Below are 17500 nucleotides of genomic sequence, written 5' to 3'. Positions count from 1 at the left end.
ACTCATAATTAAATTTCTTGTTGTTTTTATCCTGTGGTGGAAACAGGCTTGTGTTAGACAGACAAACGAAGCATCATGTTGTTGGAGATGGATCTGTCTGTGGTTGGTCTTGCAGTGATTGTGGGGTCAGCTGGGTGTTTGGGTGATGTTCTCTGAGCGACAGGTTTCTCTGCTGGAAGTGAAGCGAGTGGTAATGTTGGACTGTGTGCAGATAAACCAGGGTTAGTTCAGCTTCTGTCAAACACATGTAGGAGCAGAGATGAACACAGTACTTTATCATCCATGCTTTTTAAATTCAGATTAGACCTGAATCTGTCCAGAAAGTGTTTAAAGTCATGGTCTGGGGCTTTGTGAGTAATAATGTAAGTGAATGTTCCAGAAGCAGGTGTGTCTGGCGTCTGCATTGCACTGTAAAATCAGCTCAGGTCTGATCGAGATGATGAAGATCAGCTTTCGTTTCATGCTTCAGCTCTTACTGTGTCAAACAGTTCTAGCTCCTGAAAACTAAATATGCGCTATCTATTTTAAGATGTCCTTTTATGATTGTTGCTCTTAATTTGTGTTATTTTGATAACCAGGGAAGCCATGCGTGTTGTACATAATGTCCTGAAAGCATAGGTGCTTCTGACGGAACATTTTTTAAGACTGTATCCTCACCTTATTTTACAGAAAAATAAAGAATTTAAGTGAATATGTGCAGTGGACTCTGTGACGTCATTTATTTATTTTACACGTGCATATATGAGATAATCCATCCCTGATATGCTGATGAAAGACTGGAGTTTGGACAAACATAAAATGAATTTTTAATCCTTGTCAAGTAATTTTAAACAACTATGATTGATGAGAAAAGTAACACGTGTCACGTGACAGCGTCGTGCGTCACGTCAGAAGCGCGCTAGAGCCTCAATGACGACGCGGACAGAGTTAAGTTACTGATGAATGAAACTATTAAAATTATAATATTAATCATTCAGACCGATCAGAAACCGCATCCGCTGCCGCGCTTTCCAGTCTGTCAGTACGGTTGTAGTAACGCGGCTCCGTGCCGCTAGGCGTCAGTCGACGCGTCGCGTCTGCAGCTGCGCGGCGGAGCCTCTGCTCGCGTTCTGTCCGTGATGGCGGAGCGCAGCGGTGACAGTCGTTCCGCGCAGTCAAACTAGAGCCCCGGTACCGACCGGACCACACGACAGTATGAGCCGAAGCTCCGGGATGAGACGAGAGCCGAACTGAGCCGAACTGATCCGAGTCGAGCCGAGCCGCTGCTGAGGTGAGTCCCGAACCGAGCCGACGCGACAAATCGCTTTATTGATAATGACAGCTGTAACCGACGCGTGTGATTATTTCTCCTGCAGAGATCAGCCGAGCCAGGTGTGTGTGTGTGTGTGTGTGTGGACCGTCAGGAGGTTCTGAACATCAGTAAATCAGCATAACCGAACAGATTAGCGTTTCTACATAATATTGAACTATATACGTTACCCAAAACTGTGCTAGATTATTCTTATGACTGAATCAGAAACGTGACACCAGAATGGCAGTAATATAATTTTATTTGTGTATTTGTCTAAATATTTGCAATATACTTAATAGATCTCATTTGTTTTGATTAAATTATTGTTGATTAGCCCATATCAGTCATTATGTACATAAAACTGTGGTAGTACCATGGTATTTTCTTCTACTTTCTCGTGAATGTCTTGGGTAATAAACCTTAAGATCATTCTGTACTGGCTTCTTGACCGTTGGGCTGTCCTGACCTCTGACCTCCAGCAGGTCTCAGATCAGTGGAATTAAACAGACATTTAATCAATAGCACAATTGATCTGCTCTGGTGTTATATAGTGAATGTAATGACGTCTGAAGTTGGGCTTGGTGATTGATTTTAGTTTCGGTTATGATCACTGTGATGCAGTCCGATGCCTGCATTTTGTCTTGTGATATTTACATATTGTATTATATTATATCATTGAATTATTTATTTGGACTTAATATTTTGGAAATGAGCTCAGGAAAGTGTAATAATAATTTTTAATAATGAAATTGTGTGTGAGATTTTCCAACTTAAATATTCACTACATAAATATAATAAAATGCATGCTCTGAAAATACAGTGCATTAAAATGACTTCAGTGCATGTGTTCACTGAATTTGTTTTGTATCAGATTTACTTTCGTAAGCCTCAAAGGCACTGATAAAAGAGCGCGCTGACAGCAGCAGCACTAGTGTTAGTGTGTGTGGTCTGGAGCTCCTGCACACATCATATTTACACAGCTGCAGATGAACTGAGATGAACGAGGGAAACTCTTGTGTTGTGCGGCGGAGGCGTTTGAGGAAGTGGGTGTTGAAAGTGCTTAGAAAGAGCTAAAAGCAGTGCGGACAGGAAACACATCAGCTCAAAGATGAGCTGAAACAGGAAGTGGAGTTTTCTATTGAAGATCCCTAAGGTTGAGTGTATTCATCTGACCCATACGGTTCATTCAGGGTGAGTGCTGGGGTGCTAGTGTAATCACATACAATCACATACTGCTCACGCTACACATACTACAAGCAGTACTCGCACTATACTGTACACACTACACATACCACAGACACTACTGGCACTATACCGTACACACGCTACACATACTACAAACACTACTGGCACTATACTGCACACACTACACATACTACAAACGCTACTCACACTATACTGCACACGCTACACATACTACAAACACTACTCACACTATACTGCACACACTACACATACTACAAACACTACTCGCACTATACTGCACACACTACACATACTACAAACACTACTCGCACTATACTGCACACACTACACATACTACAAACACTACTGGCACTATACTGCACACACTACACATACTACAAACACTACTCGCACTATACTGCACACACTACACATACTACAAACACTACTCGCACTATACTGCACACGCTACACATACTACAAACACTACTCACACTATACTGCACACGCTACACATACTACAAACACTACTCGCACTATACTGCACACCCTACACATACTACAAACACTACTCACACTATACTGCACACGCTACACATACTACAAACACTACTCGCACTATACTGCACACACTACACATACTACAAACACTACTCACACTATACTGCACACGCTACACATACTACAAACACTACTCGCACTATACTGCACACACTACACATACTACAAACACTACTCACACTATACTGCACACGCTACACATACTACAAACACTACTCGCACTATACTGCACACACTACACATACTACAAACACTACTCGCACTATACTACAGCAATATCATTGACTTGATTGCAAATAAAAACAGACACTATTTCAACTGAACAGAGATGACATAACTAAATTCAATGATGAACTGCCTTTAACTATCATTTTGCATTGAGACACTGTTTTTCAAATGAATGTTGTTCAGTGCTTTGGCGCAATGTATTTTGTTTAAAGCACTATATAAATAAAGGTGATTGATTGATTGATTGATATACTGCACACCCTACACATACTACAAACACTACTCGCACTATACTGTACACACTACAGACACTACTCGCACTATACTGCACACACTACACATACTACAAACACTACTCACACTATACTGCACACACTACTCGCACACACTACACATACTACAAACACTACTCACACTATACTGCACACGCTACACATACTACAAACACTACTCGCACTATACTGCACACACTACACATACTACAAACACTACTCGCACTATACTGCACACTACTCACACTATACTGCACACACTACACATACTACAAACACTACTCGCACTATACTGCACACACTACACATACTACAAACACTACTCTCACTATACTGTACACACTACAGACACTACTCACACTATACTGCACACACTACACATACTACAAACACTACTCACACTATACTGTACACACGCTACACATACTACAAACACTACTCGCACTATACTGCACACGCTACACATACTGCAAACACTACTCACACTATACTGCACACACTACACATACTACAAACACTACTCACACTATACTGCACACTCTACACATACTACAAACACTACTCACACTATACTGCACACTCTACACATACTACAAACACTACTCACACTATACTGCACACACTACACATACTACAAACACTACTCGCACTATACTGCACACACTACACATACTACAAACACTACTCTCACTATACTGTACACACTACAGACACTACTCACACTATACTGCACACACTACACATACTACAAACACTACTCACACTATACTGTACACACGCTACACATACTACAAACACTACTCGCACTATACTGCACACGCTACACATACTACAAACACTACTCACACTATACTGCACACACTACACATACTACAAACACTACTCACACTATACTGCACACACTACACATACTACAAACACTACTCGCACTATACTGCACACACTACACGTACTACAAACACTACTCACACTATACTGCACACGCTACACATACTACAAACACTACTCACACTATACTGCACACACTACACATACTACAAACACTACTCACACTATACTGTACACATGCTACACATACTACAAACACTACTCGCACTATACTGCACACACTACACGTACTACAAACACTACTCGCACTATACTGCACACACTACACATACTACAAACACATATATTTCACAATAACAGACTATACACGCTATATTAGTCACACTACACATAATATACATATTGATACTACAATACTAATACTAAACATACTACCTTACTATGTACTACGTATTATTCTTACACTTCACATACTATTCACACTACACATGCTACTCATACTTCTTATGTAATCAATGCTCATAACGTGCACATCACTCACGCTATGCATACGACTCATACTATGCTCACTCTACTCATATTACTCATATTAAACGTGCTACTCATACTTCTTAGATTATCCCTACTCATACTATATTACTAAATCTGCACAAACTACTCATGCTACATGCACTACTTATTCTATACTCACTCTACATACTCTACTCCTTCTTCTCACACTATCACTAATCATAATATGCTAAATACTCTGCACATTCTACTCACGCTACCCTTACTACTCATACTATCCTCACTTTACCCATACTTCGCATACTATTCTTCTGTATGTATTCTGTACAACTTAACTACATTTGCAATCGTGAGCAGAACGACAGAACACTTCATGTGTCCCTGCATCCCACAATGCAGTGTGCTTGACTAGACCTTCCATTTATAGCTGTTATTTTTAGCGCATCGTTCCTGACTCATTATTCAATCAGACTGACAAAATATCTGATATTTCTGTACAAAGCAAATGTCATAATAAATCATGTTTACTAACTGGGTGCAGATCGCTGAATTGATTATGACATACAATGATGTCATGTGTGAAGAGTCTCTCGTTGTATACTTCACTAAGTATTAGTTTAACACTAGTCAGCAGAATATGGTATATACTCCGGTATACACAGCACAGACTGTGTGAATCGACCTGCGGCTGGCTCAGTGTTTGTGGTTGAGCTCCAGCTCAGATCTTTACTCGTTTCTGATCTCCTCTGTTCGGGGGTCAGTGAGGAGCACTCAGTTCTGCTTTGTGTCCTGCATCAGTCCTTCAGTCACTATAAATCAATCCTCTAACTCTCTCTTCCTGCCGCAGTGTCTCTCTTCCTGTTTTCTGTGTCAGCGATCTGCAGGCCGTGTATGGATGGACTGTAGTTCACATTCACATGAGCTTGATATGGAACAGTTCTGCTCACTTCGGTCAACTTCATGTAGACCAAGACTCATAGTAAATCACATATTACATATAATACCACAATATGATATTCTGGTGTTTCTGGAAAAGATACTTTTTATTGTGTGTTGTGACATGCGTAGTGAGGACACATACACATCATATTCTGTTTCAGCTCTGGTTGAAGACATATTCTGAATATGATGTTTATATACATTCAGAATCGGGAATGTATTCCTGTACACGTGGTTGCTGATCTACAAATGCGTGTTTCCTTTCCTGATCTTATTTCCCAGGAGGATATACAGTGTGTGCTCAGCTATTAGTTTGATTGGTGTGCTAGTAAACGCACTGATTGTAAAGAGAAACCTGTGAAGAGTTAGTGTTAATGTTTTACTTTAAATACAGTTTCAATGTTTTATTAATATATAATAATTCAAATATTTAAATATTAATTAAAATTGGTTCTGAAATAAAGATGCTGTTCAGGTAAAGAGGAGATGTGTGTGTTGACTTGAGCTGTTTTAGCTCAGTTTAGTCTGGTTTTAGACTGTTGTTGAAGACGGTGCTCAGACACGCGTGTGAGTGTGTTTCTGAGCTGCTGTGTGTGACGTCTGGTTCTCAGTGTGTTTCTGCCGGAAACACATCTCTGCGCTTTGATTTCTGAACGGCTGAGCGATCCACAGGAAGTGAAGTGGCTGTTGTTTCCTCTGAATGTTTCCTGCATGTGCATCAACGCTCGCTCTTGTGTTCATCTCTTCATACATGACCTGATCTGTTAACAGAGCCGGTCTGACCCGGTTTGACGTGGTTTAGTCTCGTCTGACCCTCCAGAGGTGAGTTAACCTGCTTACTCTCAGCAGGGATGTCCGGTCCTGAGGCGGTCGCCATGGCGACAGGTGTGTGTGTGTGTGTGTGTGTGTGTGTGTGTGTGTGTGTGATGAACAGGAAATGCGCTGACAGTGGGCTGCCAAGAAATGTCACTGAATTAGGCCAATTTAGGTTGAATTGTACGCTGAATTACGCTGAGTGTCTGTGAATATTACCATTTCTTCTGTGTTTTAATTCAAACAAACAATGAATTAGATTTTGTTTTAATGCATTCATTTAATTATCAGTGTTTTTGATTATGCTTTTATATTAAATCACAAACATTGAATCTAGAAAAATGTAAAAGAATTTGAAGATTAAAAACATTGCATAAAATGTTGATATTTTTTGTTGTTGTTGTAAAAGATTCACAGATTCAGTTCATTAGACACCGAATACAGAATTTGAGGGGAAAAAAAACACGTTTAAAAGGGCACTATTATTCTTACAAGTTCAATTCAATAGTTTAATCAATCTTTTTAGGTTTTCTGATCTGGATACAGACTGGATCTGGTGTGACCTCGGAATAAGAGAGAAACAGACTAATATTAGCGTAGATGCCATTCTTCTAATGATGTAGCAAGTACATCGGGTGTTATGGGAAGTGTTTCCGGTTCCGGTTTACCTAATTAATGCAGCCTAAAAATCCTTTAATGGATTTGGATATTAAAAGCATATTAGTATGTTATGTGTATACCAGGTTAAAGAGATGGGTCTTTAATCTAGATTTAAATTGCAAGAGTGTGTCTGCCTCCCGAACAATGTTAGGTAGGTTATTCCAGAGTTTAGGCGCCAAATAGGAAAAGGATCTGCCGCCCGCAGTTGATTTTGATATTCTAGGTATTATCAAATTGTCTGAGTTTTGAGAACGTAGCGGACGTAGAGGAGTATAATGTAAAAGGAGCTCATTCAAATACCGAGGTGCTAAACCATTCAGGGCTTTATAAGTAATAAGCAATATTTTAAAATCTATACGATGTTTGATAGGTAGCCAGTGCAGTGTTGACAGGACCGGGCTAATATGGTCATACTTCCTGGTTCTAGTAAGAACTCTTGCTGCTGCATTTTGGACTAGCTGTAGTTTGTTTACCAAGCGTGCAGAACAACCACCCAATAAAGCATTACAATAGTCTAACCTTGAGCTCATAAATGCATGGATTAATGTTTCTGCATGTGTGTGTGTCAGTGGTGTCTAGACCGGCGTGATGACAGAAGAGCGATGTCCTCAGCTGGTGGATTATTTCGTGGTGGCGGGTCTGGCGGGCGCTGGGTCTCCGCTGGATGAGGAGGGTCACCAGAAGGGCGTGAGAGCGCTGCAGCCCATCATTGATCTGGCCGTGATCGCCCGTGGTCTCGGGGAGGATGTTCCTGAGGGATTCACCTGCATCGAGAAAACACAAGGAGGTCATCCGGCGGAGCTGAGCGCAGGCCTCCTCAACAACACACACATGTTCCTGTGCTACCGCCGAGGACACGACAAACCGCCCCTCGTGGAGCTCGGGTGAGGAAACTACATCTCCGACACTGTTTGTGATTTAAATAAATACAACCCTGATGAGCAGAAGAGACTCCATTAAAACATTAAATATCTCACTGATCCGTAACGTTTGAACAGCAGTGTACTTTAATAAAGATGATCACAGTCAGGAAAGATTTGAGTCGAACTGAAGCTGGACGCTTGTACAGTTACACTAGAAGAGCTCTGACTGGATAAAAACATTTATAAGCATCATGTTGACCATGTAGAGTCATGTGTGTGTCATAGATATATGTCCCTGTAGCACAGAAGCAGTCTTCAGTAGCACAGATATATTTGTAGCAATAGACAACAATACACTGTATGGGTCACAATTATACATTTTGCTTTTAATGCCAAGAATCATTAGGATATTAAGGGTATGTGGTCCATGGTCACACACGAGAAGCCGCTTGATGATTGTGTCTTGTGTGTTTGTGTCAGTGTTCTGTACGAGGGCAAGGATCCGGTCCGGCCGGGATGGCAGGTGATCGAGACGACTCCGTACAGTCGTTCTGCGAGTCTGAGCTCCGGTGGCCCCACAATGCACCGCACTTTCCTGATGTTTCGCCGAGCACCGGACTCACAGGCGCTGAACACACTGGGCATCACTGAGATCTCACTGCTGATGCCTAGCAAGGGCGAGACGGCACCACACACCTACTGCAGAGTGGACAAGAACCTCAACACCGGCATGGTGATGATTCACTGAGTCACTGATTCACAGATTCACTGAGCCACTGATTCACTTAGTCACTGATTCACAGATTCAGTGAGCCACTGATTCACTTAGTCACTGATTCAAAGATTCAGTGAGCCACTGATTCACTTAGTCACTGATTCAAAGATTCAGTGAGCCACTGATTCACTTAGTCACTGATTCACAGATTCAGTGAGCCACTGAGTCACTGATTCACTGAGTCACTGATTCACAGATTCAGTGAGCCACTGATTCACTTAGTCACTGATTCAAAGATTCAGTGAGCCACTGATTCACTTAGTCACTGATTCACAGATTCAGTGAGCCACTGATTCACTTATTCACTGATTCACAGATTCAGTGAGCCACTGATTCACTTAGTCACTGATTCAAAGATTCAGTGAGCCACTGATTCACTTAGTCACTGATTCACAGATTCAGTGAGCCACTGAGTCACTGATTCACAGATTCAGTGAGCCACTGATTCACTGAGTCACTGATTCACAGATTCACTGAGCCACTGATTCACTTAGTCACTGATTCAAAGATTCAGTGAGCCACTGATGCACTGAGTCACTGATTCACAGATTCAGTGAGCCACTGAGTCACTGATTCACAGATTCACTGAGCCACTGATTCACAAGTTTGCATTAAATTGATTAAAAGTGACAATAGAAACATAATGTTACAAAATCAAGCAGTAAATCATCATATTATTCTGATTTCTGAAGATCATGTGACACTGGAGACTGGAGGAATGATGCTGAAAATACAGCGGAGCATCGCAGAAATAAATTACATTATAATATTACACATTTGTACTGTATATTTGATAGCATTAAATAGAATTACAAGATGAAATAAAAATATAAAAAACAAAACAAAATTACAAAAATTTTAACAAAACAATTAGAATACATTAAATTAATATGAAAAAAAGTACTGATGCTGAAAATTCAGCTTTGATCACAGAAATAAGATAAAGTCTAACTAGCTATTTTAATATTTCACTTTTTTTAACGTATTTACTGTATATTTGATCACAAAATAGAATAACATAATAAAATAAAAATAACTAAATAAAACTGCAAAAATGTTTACAAAATTAGAATACATAAAATTTAAATAAATAAAAAAATTGTGATGCTGAAAATTCAAAACAACATTTTACTGGGTATTCACATAGAAACATTTATTCTAAATAATCCTTGGGGAACAGAAGTGACTTGTTTAAACTGTGCCGTGAACACTACTGTATGTTAGTATGTTAGTGTTAAACAAGCGCTGAGCTTGTAATTATTTTTACATCTGCTTCTCCTTTTTCTTGACACACATTTCAGAAAATACCATCAGATGTGAACTTCCTCTTCTGCTTTATTTGTCTGTTTCTCTAACTCTCTGTTTCTATTCTGTTGGTTTTGATTGCTTGTGTGTGTGTGTGTGTGTGTGTGTATGTGTTCAGTGGGGTCCAGCACTGTATATCTGCTACAAGCGTTCAGTGGCTAAAGCAAATGCTCTGTTGTATGAGGCAGGTGAGTGTCACACACACACACACACACACACACACACACACACACACACACACACACACATGAATTAACATTTCTGCATTTGACACTGAGAGTATTGGTTGTATTTTTGAGATGGAAAAATGCAGTTTTACAAATGCTAGAAACGTGGCTTTCTAAGGAAAGATTGCGATCAAATAGCACACCTAGGTTCCTAACTGATGACGAAGAATTGACAGAGCAACCATCAAGTCTTAGACAGTGTTCAAGGTTATTACAAGCAGAGTTTTTTAGGTCCTATAATTAACACCTCTGTTTTTTCTGAATTTAGCAGTAAGAAATAACTCGTCATCCAGTTTATTATATCGACTATGCATTCCATTAGTTTCTCAAATTGGTGTGTTTCACCGGGCCGCAAAGAAATATAGAGCTGCGTATCATCAGCATAACAGTGAAAGCTAACACCATGTTTCCTGATGATATCTCCCAAGGGTAACATATAAAGCATGAAGAGTAGCGACCCTAGTACTGAGCCTTGAGGTACTCCATACTGCACTTGTGATCGATATGATACATCTTCATTCACTGCTACGAACTAATTTAAACCATGCTAATGCACTTCCATTAATGCCAACAAAGTGTTCAAGTCTATGCAAAAGAATGTTGTGGTCAATTGTGTCAAACTAAGATCCAATATCACGAATAGACACAGACACACACACTCACACTCTGACTGGGGTTTGTAATTGCGTATGTCTGTCTCTGTGTGTGTATGTGACTGAATGTGTGTGTGTGTGTGTTCAGGATTGATCAGTCGCTATCCGGAGGAGGATCTGGAGTCGTTCCCGCTGCCGGACTCTGTTCCGGTCTTCTGTCTGCCGATGGGAGTGACGGTGGAGAGCTGGCCGCTCCACACTAAATACCAGCTGCCCGTCTTCTCCACCTTCGTCCTGACCAGCGCCTCTGGAGACAAGGTCCGTCCCACTGCTTATTCATCATATAACCTTCCTCTAAACCTGTTCACACCAATAACAACTAACGATAGCGCTCTGTTCATTCTCAGTTTCTGTACATGTTGACTGTCCGGCCTCTTGACACTTGATGCATTGAATGGATCAGAGGTGCCAGTAAAGACAGATTTCTAGCCCATTTCAAAATTAACGCTGTTCTTTTGAACTTTCCATTCATCTGTGAATCCTGAAAGACAAATAATCAGATGCTAATAATCAGAAATGTTCTCGAGCAGTAAATCAGCATATTAGAATGATTTCTAAACATCATGTGACACTGAAGACTGGAGGAATGATGCTGAAAAGATTGAAGTCAATGGAAAGTCCCCACAAGTGTGTGTGTGTGTGTGTGTGTGTGTGTGTCAGGTGTACGGCGCTGCGATCCAGTTCTACGAGGCGTACGCCCGTGAGTCTCTGTCGGAGCGTCAGTGTGTGCGTCTGGGTCTGCTGAGCGTCATGGACCGCCGGCCCATCACCAACCGCAGCGTTCAGGTCAAGAAGAGCATCTGCGTCCTCTCACACTGGCCCTTCTTCAGCGTCTTCCAGAAGTTCCTCACCTTCATCTACAGATACTCCATCTCTGGACCACACGTGCTGCCGCTGGAGAAGTGAGTGATGCTCACACCTGATCATCTGTTCATCTCTATCTCTGTATAGAAGCGTCTGTAGGTTCAGATAATTAAACAATGAGTTTTGTGATTCTAGAGCTGAACGTTTTCAGGGTTCTTGATCTTGAGCTGATCATCCTGTTGATGAATGTTGAAAAGAATTTTAAAATATTTTTTTACTTACCGTAAGCAAGTTAATAAAGATTTTGAGATTTCATTTTCTTTTAGTATTTAATATTTTGAGTTTAGAAACCACATTTTCTGATATTTTCAGAAAAAAAATGTGGTTGGAGCTTTCTATCTTTAATCGTAACTTTGTTTTTCGCGGTTCTCAGAAACAGACAGAAATGTTGGATATCAACACAGAACTGAAAGACAAACATTTTCCCTTTATATTCTGCGTCTCACAGTTCTATTTTTATTTGTTTCTACCACAGAATAAATTATCTTCCAAGTCTGACTTTTTTACTCACAGCACAGAGTTTATATATCGCAGTTTTAGCAGGAGAGTAAAAGTCTGAACTATGGAATACAAAGTCACAATTCCTTTTTAATTAGTTTTATTCTGCGGCAAAAACAAGCTCGCATTATTTTATTATTTTTGGCCGAAGTGTAAGTTGAAGGATGTATTTTCTTGATTTAGAGTCATTTCTATAATGTGACATTTGCAAGAATATTGAATGAAAAATGGCTAGACTTGTTTAACGGTTGTTGAATTAATGATATTGTATTGTTTGTTGTTTTAATAACAATTATTATAACCATAATTGTATGAGATCACGCTGCACAAAACCAGTCATTAGGGTCCGTTTTGTGAAATTAAGATTAATGCATCATCTGAAGCTGAATAAATGATCTCTCAGTGATGTGTGGTGTGTTCGGAGGACAATATCTGTCTGAGATACAACTATTAGAAAATCTGGAATCTGAGGGAGCAAACAAATCTAAATATTGAGAAAATCATCTTTAAAGTTGTTCAGATGAAGTTCTTAGCAATGCATATTACTAATCAAACATTACGTTTTGATATATTTACGGTAGGAAATTTACAAAATATCCCTTACGCGTTGTTGGGGACTTTTTTGTCCACTAGGGAGTAAAGTCGAGTCTTGTTTTGGCCACAACTTCCTCTGTGTTTCAGCAAATGGAAGGATTTTTGGTGACAAATCTTATTTTGACACATATTTTGGGAAAATGCTTTGACAATTTTCAAACACATTACACTGTGGGCAAATTCACTACCCTTTCATTATGTTCCGGATGAAAACATCCACTAAATTAAACTGCTTTAAAAATGGATCAGATAATTTTATTTTGCATAAATCTATTAATCAACCTCAGTCCTGATCAAAACTATCAAATGTTTAAAAAAAAAAATCGAAGATTTTAACTCTTTAATTACATAGTTCATAAATTATTTCACTGATTTGGGGAAAAAACACACAAAATGACTTATTTTCAATATAAAAAGTGATTGTGGACTGAATATTTTTTTTCTTTTTATTACAGTCTTGGGCATGTCAAAGATTAGTAACAAGATTTTTTAAACATTTGATAGTTTTGATCAGGACTGAGGTTGATTAATAGATGCAAAATAAAATAGAAAAAATATTTATCTGATCCATTTTTAAAGCAGTTTAATTTAGTGGATTTTATCATCCGCTAACATAACGAAAGGATAGTGAATTTGAACAACGCACAAGGGATGTCTTCATGATCTTTACTTAATATCCTAATGATTTTTGGCATAAAAGAAACATTTATCATTGTCACTCATGCAGTGTATTGTTATCTATTGCTACAGATAAACCTGTGACACTGATGACTGCTTCCGTATAATTAAAAGTTATTAAAACTGCCTTAGGTGCAATTAAAAAATGTTATTACATCACTATAATATAATAATGTACAGACTGCAATTTAAAGCATTATTATTTTGAGAGAAATTCCAAAAAAAGCCCCGTTGAGTAGAAATCAGACTGAATGAAGCTGTAGTGAAATGGAGTTAGTCAGGAGGGATCTGATGGAGATGATCTGTGCGTCTGTCTGCAGGCACGTCTCGAGCTTCATGCACAACGTCCCGTTCCCGTCAGCGCAGCGTCCTCGGATCCTGGTGCAGGTGATTGATCTCAGATGAGTCTCATTACACCCTGAGGCTTCCCGCAGCGCACCGGAGACACCAGGGGAACGGGTGATGACCGTACCGTAGTCATCCAGAGCAGATCAGCCAATCAGAGCAGCGCGTGCTGGGGACACTGATCGAGGGATTGATTGAGTGATTGATTAGGGGTTAATCTGGTGCTGGGCGGGAAATCAGAGCAAATCAGTGTGAAATCAACTCTGTGTGTGTGTGTGAGTGTGTGAGTGTGTGTCTCTGTGTGTGTTAACAGTGTGTGTGTTAACGGTGTGTGTGTCTCGGTGTGTGTTAACGGTGTGTGTGTTAACGGTGTGTGTGTGTGTCCTCAGCTCTCCTCGTATGATAATCTCCTGCTCTGTCAGCCCGTGTCGTCTCCGCTGCCGCTCAGGTGAGTTCTTCTTCTGAGGATCTGATTGGCTGCTGCGTCTGTGCTCTGTGCTCTGATTGGCTGCTGCTCTGCTCTCAGTGGGGCCAGTTTTGTGAAGCTGCTGCAGAATCTGGGTCCGGAGAACACGTGTTCTCTGCTGCTGGCGGTTCTGACCGAACACAAGCTGCTGCTGCACTCGCTGCGTCCCGATGTCCTGACGTCCGTCAGCGAGGCGCTCGTCTCCGTGAGTCCAGCACACATCACACATCACACTCCTCTCTACAGCGCTTCACACACACACCGCCTCAGGTCTGACATCGCCTGAAATATTAAAGACTCTAGCTTACAAATTTAGTGACTAATATTTTGAGATATTTTACAGAGAAACTGGAATTTATTAATTTGCAAGAAGATTAATCATCAGAGTCGGAGTACTTTGATATAGTGATGCACATATGAAATTATGAAAACTCTGTTAAAACCTCCATCTATTTCATGTGTTCAAAAGATAACATAATCATGTTTTGAATGTAAAAACGAAAAGTTTGAAAAACGAAAGATTCTCCATTTTTGATGCAGTGTGAAAAGTGACATAGGTCTGAGGTTCTCGTTATGTCTTTGTTTCCGATCACTTTATTAATGAGGTTTGAGGCCATCTAGTGGAAACGACTGGTACTACGCTCAAACTAAATCTTACTGAAAGCTCATTTTGTGTCAACCTCAAATTTACAACATATCTTTTTCAGATTATTGTTTTATTTTCAGTTATAAATATCAGATTATTTTTAGCTGTTTTAAAGTAAAAATGTTTGTAAAATAAATATTTTATATTTTCATAAACTTAAACTTCCATAATTCTTTTCTCTTCTACAATGATCTGTAAAAAGAGAGCAGAGAACCTCACGTCTGTGCTCCAAAGCCTTCTCAGTTTATAACAGTTTAAGGAGGATGTTGTTCAGGTCTGTGGTCAGAGGTGGAAGCCACAGTGAACAGGTTAATCTACAGACTTCCTGTCTAGTGCTTCACTTCATCTTCCCAATCTTCCACACACACACACACACACACACACACACTCTACACTACAGACAAACCGCTGACCATCTGAACACTGTGAGCTGGACTTATATTATATACTTCCTCTGGTGCTTCAGCTGGACAATTAGTTCAAATTAAAACTTACTGAAAATTAGACATCTGCAGGTTAAACTACTTTTCTGATTCTAGAAGTTTGAAGAGCTGAACGCTCTTGCTCTTTCTGACCAGGTTGATCATAATTACTGAATTATGATTTTTAACATATAATAAAATAACTTGTTCAAGAAATGTGGAGGTTTAAATAAAAAATATATTTTTTAATGAATGAAACATTAAATCATTAAACTAATAATTAACTACAGTAATGTTTTTACAGTAATCAAATTAATAAGAAACTGCTTTTTTTGTATTTAATTTGTTTTGGTATTTTAGGTCTAGAAATCACACTTTTAAAAATGTAAACAACAAATAAACAACTTGAAAAGATTCCTAAAAATTATAGATTTTTTAAAAACAAAATTAAAATGAGCAAAAACAAATGCTAAATTAAATAAGAATTTATTCAAATTACATTTATATTTTTTGTTCTGTTTTAGGGTTTTCTCTTATTTGAAATGATTTGAATTCATCTCGAGGCTCAGAAATATAAAGATACAATTTCACTGCAAACACATAAAAGTCTGTAAAAGTGCTTACGATCTGAAAACATTGTCATTGTTTATTAATCTCTGTTGAGATGCTGTTTCTCTCTCATCAGATCACTCCAGATGATGTTTTTGACTTGTTTCCAGTCAAGATATCTAAAAAAAATCTAAAATCTAAAAAAATTTCTGAAAACTTTCTTGATTGAAGAATTGTAAGAAATCTCTGGAAACAAGACAAAGAGTGAAAGTGAGTGTAGGGATTTGAGCAGCAGTGACTTCCTGTTGTGTGGTGTGTCAGATGTCGTTTCCTCTGCGCTGGCACTGTCCCTACATCCCTCTGTGTCCGCTGCGGATGGCAGATGTGTTGTGTGCTCCCATGCCCTTCATCGTGGGCGTCCACTCCAGCTACTTCGACCTGTACGACCCGCCGGCTGACGTGGTGTGTGTGGACCTGGACACCAACACCGTCTTCCAGTGAGTCTCCTGCACACACACACACACACACACACAGACTCTGTTTACAGCTTCATAAAACACTCTCAGTATTAATGGAGTATTTTTTGATGTGTGTGTCCAGGTCTGAGGATAAGAAGCCTCTGTCCTGGAGATCTTTGCCCAGGAAACATGGGAAGATCCTGCTGAGCTCTCTGACCAACCTGCACAAGACTCTGGAGAAGAGTGAGTGAGCATCACACACACACACACTGACTGATGATGTCACTTCCTGTCCTCACGCTCTCTCTCGGTCCATCAGTCTATACTCCGGGTCAGGAGGAGGCTACGCTGGAGTTCCTGCTGACGGACTACGATCTGATCTACGGCCGTCAGAAGCAGCTGGAGCTGGAGATCCAGGAGGCCTTCCTGCGCTTCATGAGCTGTCTGCTGAGAGGATACCGCTCCTTCCTGCTGCCCATCACACAAGCGCCCTCCGACCGAACCACGGACTGCAGCTCGCTCTTCAACCTGCAGGGTGCGCTAACACCACTGACCTCACCCAAAGACAACATTTTTATTTAGTTGAACTTAACGAAGTAACTCTCGGTGTGTTGTCAGGCTTCCTGAAGTCTCGTGATCGAGCGCAGCAGAAGTTTTACACGCAGCTCACGAGGACGCAGATGTTCACGCAGTTCATCGAGGAGTGTTCGTTCGTCAGCGACCGTCACGGCTGCCTCGAGTTCTTCGACGAGTGTGTGCAGAAGGTCAGACGCTCACCTGCAGTCACCTGAGCGCAGCGGCCAATCAGATGGCTCCGGTGACACCTGTGTGTGTGTGTGTGTGTCAGGTGGACGTGGAGAAGCCGGAGGA

The 17500-nt window shown here is 40.2% G+C and overlaps 2 protein-coding genes across 3 annotated transcripts in view; both read left to right on the top strand.

Annotated features, from left to right (window-relative positions):
* The window catches only part of LOC127975298 (CREB-regulated transcription coactivator 2), a 12898-nt gene extending 12207 nt beyond the window's left edge, over positions 1-691 (top strand). Inside the window, exon 14 of the mRNA XM_052579232.1 lies at positions 1-691. This exon is cut by the window's left edge and continues 1878 nt beyond it. The gene's annotated coding sequence lies outside the window, so the exon portion shown is untranslated.
* Positions 692-913: 222 nt separating this feature from the next.
* The window catches only part of LOC127975296 (DENN domain-containing protein 4B), a 29151-nt gene continuing 12564 nt past the window's right edge, over positions 914-17500 (top strand). The window contains exons 1-14 of one of the 2 annotated variants that reach the window (XM_052579227.1): positions 914-1270; positions 7857-8171; positions 8631-8883; positions 10349-10418; positions 11199-11368; positions 11771-12012; positions 14065-14131; positions 14479-14537; positions 14616-14760; positions 16494-16669; positions 16773-16873; positions 16950-17165; positions 17249-17394; positions 17478-17500. The exon at positions 17478-17500 is cut by the window's right edge and continues 111 nt beyond it. In XM_052579227.1, coding sequence (XP_052435187.1) covers positions 7876-8171; positions 8631-8883; positions 10349-10418; positions 11199-11368; positions 11771-12012; positions 14065-14131; positions 14479-14537; positions 14616-14760; positions 16494-16669; positions 16773-16873; positions 16950-17165; positions 17249-17394; positions 17478-17500 — 1964 coding nt within the window. In that variant the 5' untranslated portion in view covers positions 914-1270; positions 7857-7875. Of the gene's footprint in view, positions 1271-6485; positions 6637-7856; positions 8172-8630; positions 8884-10348; positions 10419-11198; positions 11369-11770; positions 12013-14064; positions 14132-14478; positions 14538-14615; positions 14761-16493; positions 16670-16772; positions 16874-16949; positions 17166-17248; positions 17395-17477 lie in introns of those variants that run through there. The other variant, XM_052579228.1, reaches the window with a different exon arrangement.

Source organism: Carassius gibelio, chromosome B16 (assembly GCF_023724105.1).
Source record: "Carassius gibelio isolate Cgi1373 ecotype wild population from Czech Republic chromosome B16, carGib1.2-hapl.c, whole genome shotgun sequence".
Classification (NCBI taxonomy): domain Eukaryota; kingdom Metazoa; phylum Chordata; class Actinopteri; order Cypriniformes; family Cyprinidae; genus Carassius; species Carassius gibelio.
Note: the sequence above shows the minus strand (reverse complement) of the source record. Positions and strands in the feature narration are given on the sequence as shown.